This window comes from Myotis brandtii, unplaced genomic scaffold (assembly GCF_000412655.1).
Source record: "Myotis brandtii unplaced genomic scaffold, ASM41265v1 scaffold530, whole genome shotgun sequence".
Classification (NCBI taxonomy): domain Eukaryota; kingdom Metazoa; phylum Chordata; class Mammalia; order Chiroptera; family Vespertilionidae; genus Myotis; species Myotis brandtii.
Window position 1 is genome coordinate 441,192 of NW_005369943.1, and position 11,774 is coordinate 452,965.

The 11,774-nt window shown below is 37.8% G+C and overlaps 1 protein-coding gene across 5 annotated transcripts in view; it reads left to right on the forward strand.

Moving 5' to 3' along the window:
- PDLIM5 (PDZ and LIM domain 5) overlaps positions 1-11,774 on the forward strand; it is a 228,573-nt gene that overhangs the window by 157,540 nt on the left and 59,259 nt on the right. For all 5 annotated transcript variants that reach the window (XM_014549008.1, XM_005877790.2, XM_005877784.2 and 2 more), the window contains one exon: positions 8,491-8,678. In XM_014549008.1, the coding sequence (XP_014404494.1) occupies positions 8,491-8,678 (188 nt within the window). The remainder of the gene's footprint in view (positions 1-8,490; positions 8,679-11,774) is intronic.

The window sequence follows — 11,774 nt, forward strand, 5'->3', positions numbered from 1 at the left end:
CGCCGCCAGTTGCCTCTTGCTGTGGGAGGTAACAGGCAGGGTGCTCACTGGCCAGCCCCACCCCCTGAGTGCTGCTGCCACCACCACTGGTTGCCTCCCTCTGGGAAGAGGGGGGGGGACAGACGCTCAACGCTCAACCAGTCGTTCCACTTGCTCACTGGCCAGCCCCGCCCCCTGAGTGCTGCTGCCACCACCACTGGTCGCCTCCCTCTGGGAAGGCGGGGGACAGACGCTCAACGCTCAACCAGTCGTTCCACTGGTCATTCCACCGTTCTGTCAGTTTGCATATTAGGGTTTTATTATACAGGATAGCCAATGGAACAAGGAATAATGGATTATCAAATGCTTCCAACAGGGAGAAGAGACTTATGTCAACCTCACAGTTTTCTACATCTGAGCTCTCATTAACCTGGAACGAGTTTGGCACATAATTACTTGGTGTTGGAAGTGGCCATTGTCATGAATTTTGACAAAAATAGTCATAGTATAGTGAGGATATTCATTAATAACTTCTAGACATAAATGAAGAAGAAAAGAGGTTACAGGTTTTACACTATGCACTTTAGATTGTCTTAATAAAAAACTTCTCAATTCCAATTTGATAATCAAATTTGGAAATCATTACAGTCCTAATGATGGAATGTTAATTCCTGTTCAGGTGTTTGACCTTTTTTCAAAGACCAAAGGAAAATAATTACGATTTTAAGTAATAAATGTTCTGAAGATAAAATTTCATACCAGCATTTTAATCTTTACAGAGCGAATTGAAAATAAATTATAGAACATTAACACAGAAGGTGCTGTGTTAGTCATCACTACTTTTTATTTTACAAAGGTGCTTGCCCTTCCCAAACAGCTTTACTCTCAACATTTTAAACAGTTATTTCTTGTTCATATTAATATGCATTACTGCTTCTAAGTAGGCAGCTGTGGTACCTCTTCTCCTGAAAACACAAGTCTCATTAAAATGTCAGGCTTTGGGAGTATATCATCTCTGAGGTTAAACCCTTTCTGTAGAGACAGTTTGGAATAGTTGACATAGCCTTTTTTCTTTCTCTGCTTAGAGAAATTCACACTTCATATTTAGGTTTATTTTCTGTTTAGTTGTTGACAACTCAGTCTTCAAATGTTTGCTGTTATGTGATATTGATTTCATTTTAAATAAGATTAGAGACAGTGAAAAATACATTCATAAATGCTTGTACCTCAAAAACAAGTTTTATGGAGGGTTATAGTATATCAAATTTTAATTTCTGAAAAAAAATCATAGCAACAATAAATGACCCGAACTCCTATTACCTTTCTGACATGTCACACCTGTGTATGTCTAATTAGTAATATAGTATGGTTGCTCTCTTATCTTCATTATGCTACCTCTTCTCACTTTCCTTTTTGTGCCTCTTCTCTGTTTTTCTTTCCCTACCTATCAATTTAAGCAGCTCTACAAGAAATGTGGTGACAAGTTCCTTGGAAGCTTTTCAAAACTTTTCTACCTTATCTTCTCCTGCTAGATACAGTGCGGCGGTTCTGAGCAGCACAGCCACTCATGTGTCTGCTGTTCTTGCTGCAAAAACCAGGTAGAGCTACATGTACAGTGTGTGTCTGTTGCGATGCCAACACTTTTCACTGCCTTACACGTCACATCAAAGAAAACACTCCCTTTGTTATGAGATCACCATCATACTGTCTAGGTTGTAGATACATTCTACAATGTGTATTACCGATTTTGCTTTAAATCATCCTTGTATCTTTTTACTGCCATCTGTCTATGATACTTCTCAGTTATGTAGGTTATTGCATGTTGTGTGCCTGTCGACTTTGGGGATTTTATAATTTGTAGTTTTTATATCTTAAGCAGAATCAGGTATAAATAGGTATTTGAAGTTTTTACTGGTTTTATCTTGTCCCACAAACTGATTATATTTGAGAGTGATCACTATTCTTTGTAATACACCTTCCTCCCAGTAAAAGAATAAAAGCTTTTTATTTTTGTGGGGTTTTGTTTATACATAATTTCTAGTGTCCTTTTATAGCATCAAATGCGTTTAAGATGGCATTGATAAATGGTGAAAATTTAATCAACTCTATATTAATGAGTAAAATAATATAATATATTACTAGCCCTCTTTTCACCCTCTTTCTACTGTTTAGTTCTGTCTGTCTGTCTGTCTGTCTCTATCTCTCACTGCTTTCTGCTATTGGTAGTGTGATTTTCCAACTTAAAACTCTAACTGCTCACCAGACTCTCCAGTCCTGAAAAGTATCACTCACTCCTGGATGCACTTTGCATCAGCCTTGTTTCCAAGCCTTTAGCTTTTTCATATCTCCAACCCTCGAGGAAATCGACTGACTCTATCCAGGTTAAGAAAACAAGGTACTATGGGAGCAGATGTCACAGTGGTGGTTTGCTGTAAAAGACACTTTCTGTAACACTTAACCACCATTTTAACAGGCCAGATGTGAAATTCCTAGAACTGATTCATGTCCAGTTTTCACTTAACTACTTCCAATGCACTGCTAATGCACAGCATGCTGTTTTGTATGATTATTAACTTGCCTTTTAACCCTTTGTGACATCTTTTGTTAGCACAGTTGGTGTTTGGTATGAAGTTATGAGTCATTGTGCAAGTATTTAAATTACAGTAGAACCCTGTCTCTTATTTCATGGATATAGCTATACTAGAATATTTAAATGTTTAGTAAGACATACCTTTACACCTTCTGAAAAAATGGTAAAGAATAATAGAATAATTGGTTTTGTTTGTCTGTTGTCTTGCAGTTCTCAAATATGAAGGTTGTACTTGGGCCATATCTGGGAAATACTGAAACAAAAAAATTAATTTTCTCCTAAACTTAACAAATATGGCAAAAAATTATTGTGTATAATCAAAAATAAAGCTGAAACCGGTTTGGCTCAGTGGATAGAGCGTCGGCTTGCGGACTGAAAGGTCCCAGGTTTGATTCCGGTCAAGGGCATGTACCTGGGTTGCGGGCACATCCCCAGTAGGAGATGTGCAGGAGGCAGCTGATCGATGTTTCTCTCTCATCGATGTTTCTAACTCCCTATCTCTCTCCCTTTCTCTCTGTAAAAAATCAATAAAATATATTTTAAAAAAATTAAAAAAAAATATATCCCAAGTATTCATTACTAATGGTATAATTTTAGTGAAATAACTCTAAAACGATTTCTGACAGAACATAAATTAATGTCAGTGTATACAACTGTGACTGTAGTTAGTAAAAGCCTGATATCACACAGGATCATGTTTGTATATCCTGCCCACTGTTATGGAGATTTTCTATATACTTAATTATAATCCTGGGTAACTTTAAGGGAGGTGTTTAAACAAGGAGAGAGATCATTGTCCATATGCTCTAAGAAGAAACATCTGAAGTTATGTTATATTTGTGGAGTTGTGAGTAATAAAGGAGCAGTCCTCTTTCATTGTCAGGGTTAAGTCTGCACAGTGACAGGTTACTGACCACATTTGGAATAGTCTTTCCAGAAAAGCACCTGGTGCATTAAAAAAAGACACACAAAAACACACGCACTAAATGGCCAGTGGTATGTTTTGATTGACAACAAATGGAGATGGGATAGGGAAAAATACTGGTTCTGTGAAAATATTCCCTTTGTCCACTTCTGGCATTCCAGTAAGTTATTTTGCTCTCACTATTTAACAAAAAAACAACAACATAAAACTTCTTGCATACCTTGTTCAATTGGAGAATTTTAATGCTTTTCACTTGTTGTAAAACTAAGAACAATTTTATAACTTTTTGTATATAGCTACTACATATCGGGCAATCTGTCTTTAAGCAGCAATGAATTACTCTAAAAGAAATAAATCCTAGATACTTTTTCCTTCAAGTCAAGCATCTTGTTGCTTAAATAAACTTTTTGTTAAAAAAAAAAAATGGTGTTATGGACTGATTGAGCTAGTGTTAGTAGTCATTATCACCACTTTTTACTAACAGCAATTGGCACAAACTAAATGTATTTTGATATTTGGGAAAGGAAAGTGGTCCCGTACCAGGTTAGCCAGTTGGCATTCCGAAAAACAGGAGCACGGGATACCCTGAGGAGACCTTGTACCGCAGTGAGAAGGGACCGAAAAGCAGCTGGGAGGGACAGTGTCAGAGATGTTTTATCTTGGATGTTTACTTTTGTGTTACAGTAATCTTTAAAATTATAATAAAGTATCATAGAATACCAAACTTGTTTCTCCCCACTATAGTGTATTTAACACTTTGAATTTTGGTACAAAAGTCTAAGTCAGTGATGGCAAACCTATGACATGCGTGTCAGAGGTGACATGCGAACTCATTTTTTTGGTTGATTTTTCTTTGTTAAATGACATTTAAATATATAAAATAAATATCAAAAATATAAATCTTTGTTTTACTATGGTTGCAAATGTCAAAAAATTTCTATATGTGACACGGCACCAGAGTTAAGTTAGGGTTTTTCAAAATGCTGACACGCCGAGCTCAAAAGGTTCGCCATCACTGGTCTAAGTTAAAGAATTTTGTTAGAAAAATACAAAAAAAATTTGTAAACAGAATTCTGGAAGGAAGGAGACTCATGACTACTATATATGTCCAGGTTCATTTACAGAATTCTGTTGGAGAAAACTATAAAATAAAAAGTTGCTTATAATTATGACTCTTTTAGAAATATTCCTTTCCTACCACTTCAGAGTCTGTGTATTAGTATATAAATTTTTATAAGATTTAGTAAAAACTGTTTAATCTAAACATTGATAATTAAACCCATGCTATACAATTGGCCCTTTAAAAAAATTGAAATATGTAATTAGAGTAAAGTCACCTCAAGAGTATTCTTCAAACAGAGTTTTTCTTTGAAAATAGACTTAAAATTTCCAACTGTTCTCAATCTGCAGCTGAAATTTAATAGTTAAACAAATGTGGGAAAGGAATGTAAACTCAAGATAAACAGGTTGCTGACACTGAAAGTAAACTTTTCTCCCTTTTTCTGTTTTTCCTCATTAGCTCAGTTTTAAAAAGAAATCTTTGCTTTATTAGTATACTAGAGGCCCGGTGCACAAAAATTTGTGCACTTGGGGGTGTCCCTCAGCCCAGCCTGTGCCCTCTCGCAGTCTGGGACCCCTCAGCGGGGGAGCTGACTGACAGCTTAGGCCCACTCCCTGCTGCACTTGCAGCTGTCAGCCCAGCTTGTGGCTGAGTGGAGCTCCCCCTGTGGGAGCGCACTGACCACCAGGGGGAAGCTCCTGCGTTGAGCGTCTTCCCTCTAGTGGTCAGTGTGCATCATAGCAACTGGTCATTTCACCGTTAGGGTCAACTTGCATATTACCCTTTTATTCTATAGGATTTTTCTCCATTTTCAGTTTTTGAAATATGAAACATAAACTTTGGTATTCTTGAGATGGAAGTAATATTTAACATTTCATTTCAATGTTTGTTTATCTGTCAAACTAGTGAACGTGACCATATTTGATTCTTACCTTCTGTGGCATGAATCAAGGGTGTTCGTGGATTTACTCTGGTTTCCTCATTAGAATCTTTTAGAAGCATTTTAATTTTTTTAGAATTTAGGTATACCTTAAACAATTTAAATTTCGAAAAAAAATATGAGTCTTTAACTTTAGAAATAAGATACCAATCTAATTTAGGTAATCATGACATACTATATTAATAAATTAGTCATTAATTTAAAAGTATTTTGCTGTTTCCCTCACCAGTGTGGCTCAGTTGGTTGAGCATTGTCTCCTGCACCGAAAGGTCACCAGTTTGATTTCTGGTCAGGGCACGTACCCACGTTGCGGGTTCAGTCCCATCCGGGTGTGTATGGGAGGTAACCTAACTGAGGCTTAGAGATGTAAAATAATTTGTCCATCACACAGCTTTTAAAAGCTGCTCATAGCATTTATAATAATAAATTAGACCGGACGTCCTTCCGGACGACTTTCCGGACGAAGCCGGGCCTGCAAGGGAAGCCCGAGTCTGGGTGCCTGCCGGCAGCTGGAGGGAAGTCCAGGTCCCAGGTGCCAGAGGGAAGCCAGTGCCGGCAGCCGGGGGAAGGAAGGCCTACTCTTGCACGAATTTCATGCATCGGGACTCTAGTTATACTGCTTAAGCTGTTTCTGTTATTATTATTTATTCTGTCGTCTTTATTGGTTATTGTGTCCAGCATTGCCATTAAGTAAGCAATCTTTCACTTTTTATTTATTATGAAAATTATCAGAGTGCTTAAAATTTTCATTGTATAGTATGCTCTAACATCAAGCAGGTTTGAGTTTTTCAGTAAACTGATTAGATGCCCCGCCAGTGTGGCTCAGTGGTTGAGCATGGACCTATGAATCAGGAGGTCACAGTTCGATTCCCAGTCAGGGCGCATGCCTGGGTTGCAGGCTCAATCCTCAGTAGGGGTCATGCAGGAGACAGCCGATCGAGGATTCTCTCTCATAATTGATGTTTCTCTCCCTCTCCCTTCCTCTCTGAAATCAATAAAAAATATATTTTAAAAACTGATTAGAACTTATAAAAGAAGGTGGTGGCTCTATTATACCTGAATTTAGGGAACACTATTTCAAGAAAGTTAAAATAGCATTAGTATGATTTTTTAAAACTGTTCAGGTGCCCCAAGACCACCCCCAGGTTTGACAATTCACTAGAGGGATTACGGAACTCTTGTACTCATGGCTAAGATTTATTACAGTGAAAAAATACAAAGCAAAATCAGCAATTGGAAAAGTTGTGAGATCAAGTCTGGAAGAAATGAGACTCAAGTTTCCAAAAGCCCTCTCCCAGTGAAGCCACACAGGATGTGCTTGATTCCTCAGCTATGAGTTATAACAAAACGTGCAAAGTGTTGTCAACCAGAAGCTCATTAGAAACTAAGTACCTAAGACAAGGATTTTATAATGAGGCTCGTTATGTAGGCACGCTGTGCCTAATTCATACTGAAATTCCAGACTCTCAGAAGGAAAGCAGGTATTCAGCATAAACAATATTGTTTATATAGTTTGGGCACAGTGAGCAGCTCTTATCTTTCAGAGAAAGTTTTATATGACTGTAGGGAGCCATTTACGAGCCAACTCCCAAATGCCAGTCAAAGGCCAGCCTTGCAAGTGGGCCTTCCTAAGGGAAGGCAGCCTCGGGCCTACTTAGTTAGGTGTTATCCAGGTTTCAAGAGGCATTGGGGAAATCAGGCATTCCTGTTCATTTGTAAGCATAGTGGACATGAATGAATTTGAAGTTTATTTCCCTTGAAATAATCTCAACCAAACTAAATAATTAAGCAGTATTTATTTTATTGAAGTCATTAATATAGTATCCTATCTTTGTCCGTGTGTTGCTCTAGCTCAGTGATGGCGAACCTTTTGAGCTCGGCGTGTCAGCATTTTGAAAACCCTAACTTAACTCTGGTGCCATGTCACATATAGACATTTTTTGATATTTGCAACCATAGTAAAACAAAGATTTATATTTTTGATATTTATTTTATATATTTAAATGCCATTTAACAAAGAAAAATCAACCAAAAAAATGAGTTCGCGTGTCACCTCTGACACGCGTGTCATAGGTTCGCCATCACTGCAGCTGTTGCTTTCAGATAGTGAAGAAATTGAGTTTCTATGCATGAAGTTACCTGAGTAACCAGGACTTTATTATTGAATTTTTATTGAAAAGTTAGGATGTATTGTTCTTATTGTTGTTATAACAACTCTTATTATTTCAATTGAGAAAAACTGTTATTGTATTGTCATTCCAAAGTGCATATTTTATCATCTGAGCTAAACTTTTTTTGGAAATGACATATAATCATAAATAATAAATAACTGGGTGGTGAGAGCCACATGATCCTCTAAATCAAGCACAGGTAAGGCCTCCTGTTAAGCAAATAACTCTGAGAGCGGACAGTGGCAGTCTTGCCTCTTGTTTTCCTGTGCTATGAACATAGAACAGTGGATGTTCTATTAGATGGGAGATGTTCTCTCTGTTTACCACTGTGTGAACAGTGTGAAGCACAATGTCTGGCAGATCGCAAGTGCTTAAATATTTATTGAATGAAAGAGTGACTGAGTCTGTGAGCAAAAGAGTGACTCGTGAGATGTCAGAGAAACTTAGTTCATAGAGTACCAGAAGAATGTGGGAAACGGTAAAGAAACATCTGTGCTATTTCATAGAGATTTTTCAGGGATTCTTTAATAATTGCTTATTTTATTCTAGATGATTGAATGTTGCGATAGAGAGGAATAGGAAATCAAAGGATTGGCTGTGTAAGTTTTTTAATAGCCTAGTTTCTCAAGGTAGACCCTTTTCTTTTCTTTTTTTAGAGAGGCAATCCCTGAGTCATGGTTTTAGAGTATTTTATTTTTAAATATCAATTAAGTGATGATTATTTTTGTTTTCCTTAGAGATTTAATAGGCTGAGAAAATCAAATGATCAGTGCCAGGTTAGCTTGCTACCATGTCACCAAAAATGTTTTCTTATTTTCCTTCCAGCAACACCCCGGAGCCTTCTCCGCATTTGGCGCCATCAGCAGCGTCAGCACAGCGTATGCCTGAGAGGCCGGAGAGCCCAGCCTTCGCCAGACCAGGGGTGGCCGGGCTCACAACTGCTGCTGCCTTCAAGCCTCTGGGGTCCACCAGCGTTATCAAGTCACCCAGCTGGCAGCGGCCAAGCCAAGCAGGTACTCCAAGGAAATCACCAGCTTTTTGCTTTCCTTAAGTGTAATTATGAAAATGTGTTCTGGGATATATGATAGATTCCATTGGTGAAACCCATTCTCGACTATCTAAAAGGACTGCAGAGAACAGCTACAGCTGTTTTCCTCTCTGAAGTGTTCCATAAACATTTTCTCTGTGTGTTTGGTATTATTGCCATTTGCTATGCATAACTGCAGAATTGGGCAATTTCTTGTTTCCCATGTTACTCAGGAAGCATGTGTAGAGTTGGAAATTTGGGGTCTTATTAACAAACTATATTGTTGGGAGGTTACCTTGAAAATGTAACATTTTAGTTTTGATGATAAGTGAAACATAATAACAGAAGCATTTGTTGCCATCAGACAATATTGAAGGAAGGCGCATTGACTTCTTGTCCTCTGAAGATTCACAAGGCAGAGTGGAAGGAGGACCCCGTACTAGAAAGGGAGCATTTGAGCAGCGTAGGGCCAGTCTGGAAACCTGAGCTTTCACTCTCTTCTATAGATAAGTAGCTTTACATAAAGTCACTTAACCCCTATGATGCTGTTTTCTAACCTGCGGGATGTAGGAAGACTAAATGATCTCCTGTTCCAACGTGAACAAAATTTATGACTGTCGGACTAAAGTAACTGTTTCAACAGGAAGATGGGACTGTACTTAAAGGTTGCCAGTCCCACACTTAGCTTTCATCTCTTTCCATTCTTTGCACTCTCCCTGGACGATTTTCCATCCAGATTTCTATTAGTCGCTGATGATTTATACAGTCCTCTCTCCTGGACTTCATTTCCTCAAACCATGTTGACCTACTTGCTGTTTCCAGGTAGCCCCTCAAATGCAGCATGGCCGAAAATGTCACTACCTATCTCTTAGTGGTACACCCACCCAGTCACCAAAGCTGGGATGTGAACTTACCACCTCCCACTCCCTACTCCTGTCCTCAAAGAAATTAACACCTAATGATTCTACTTCTTAGTATTTCTCAAATTTATTTTCTTCTCTCCACTGTGTTGGTTCAGGTCTTGTCCTTCAAACAACTAACTTGTAACTAATTTCCCTGCCCCCTTCTGTCTGTCTGTAGCCAGTGATCTTTCTGCAGCTCCGACTTACCCGTCTCTGTCCTGCTATAGGTGCTTTGCTTAACCTGCCATTTAAGACCTTGTTTACTCTGGCCTATCTCCTCAAGCTCGTCTCCTGCTGCTCCCAATTGGGTATGATCGAAACTATTTGAAAGAAAACACAATTTTATTACTTTTTAAAACTTAAAATATTTAGACTAAAATCATCAGCCTCAGAAATTTCTGGACTATTAATTAACTTAGCAAGACCTTTTCCCTTGGCGAAAATGCTTACAGCTCAGCCCATGCATTTTTAATTATTTCCATTTACTTAAAGCTTATCCATGACCATGGAGATTTGCTGTAAATATTTCGCATGTGCATTAAAATACAGAAAATACCTCAAAGATTTATTTGGTATGGTAATTGGAAGGGATCAGAGAATATTTCCTAAAAGAGCAAGGACAAGACTAAATTTCTGAGATAGAAACTGAAGTAGGGCACAAAGTATATGTACCATGGAGGGCAGAAAATATATGTAATCTGGAAATTCAGAAATTGTGGTCAAAATAACACTTCACCTATTAAAGTGAAAAGGAAAAATTTCACTTGATGTGGAAATTCTGGAGACTACACTACAGCAAAATTACCACAAGAGGGCGACAGAATCCTTTCTTCTCTGAATAATCAAGGCAGGCAGTATAATTACAGTCATGATTCACATGGTCAGTATTTAAAATGTTACACAGTTTTAGGAACATATAAGTGAATTTAATTTGAACAAAACTATAACAATATGAAACATTAAACATTCTATCACATTATAAAGCATTAATATTATAAAAAGAAAATGTTTTGCCATTGTGAAGTTTGTTGAATTTCATCATGATGCTTACTTAGCTCAAATCAGAAAGTATTTGCAGGACATCTGCTGTTTTTCTTGCTCTAGGTGCTTCATACTGACCTTTAATGAGTTATTATGTTATATGTAAACTAGAGGCCCTATGCACAAAATTTGTGCAAGGGGCTCAGCCCTCGCAGCTGAGTCAGCCATGGCTTCGTCCGGAAGGACATCCAGAAGGTCGTTCAGCTGTGTGGTCTAATTAGCATATTAGGCTTTTATTATTATAGATGTTACTTATTTTACACTATTTTGTAAAAGATGTGAAATAAGTAAAAAATTCCCAGCTCCTCAGATTCTTTTATTCTATTCTGCCTAACAGAGTACCATATTTTAAAACAAAACACCTCAGAATCTACACTGAGTCTTATAAACAGTTTCAAGAGCTTCCTAATGCAAATGAAAAGTTCTTTTGATTTAGAAGGTGATAGGTGCCTCATGGGTTCTTGTGTTCCTCACAATTCACCTGTGAAAACTGCACTGTCATCCAAAGGGAAGCAAGAACTACAAAGGCAGGTTGCTGGGCTAGGAGGACTTAGGTTAGTAAAGCATCAAGGCAGGTGGCCTTACTCCTCTCATATGGGAATTTCAGGCTCTTTTTTCTTGATAATTCACAGCTGTGCACTAGTGTGAGTGAATAAAGGGAAAGTAAATTTTTTTATCCTCCTCTCCCCCCGTCACCAAAGAGTGACCGTTACCAGTGATGTCATTTACAAATAATTCCTACAGAAGGATGGTATCAAAATCACGGAATTGCAGCCTGTGACCCACATAGTTGATCCTGAAATCAGTTTAATGGATCATAGATAGTATTTTCATTAAAAAATGAAATAGAATAGAAAATATAAGAATATTTTAATATATTAAGGGAGGTATCAAATTGTGAAGATGTGGTTTTAGTTAACATGGGTATATAGTAGGTCCTCGGGTTACATGGGAGATCCATTCCTATGGTGCCACGTAACGCGATTTTCGCCGTAAATAGGAACCCACCTACATAAGCACCTATGTCACTCACATGGAGCACATACACAGCAGTAATGAAGTGAAATAGTAAAAAAATTTAAAAGAAAGATAACAATTCCTGACCTTTACTTGTGGTAAATAAATAATAGAAAACATAA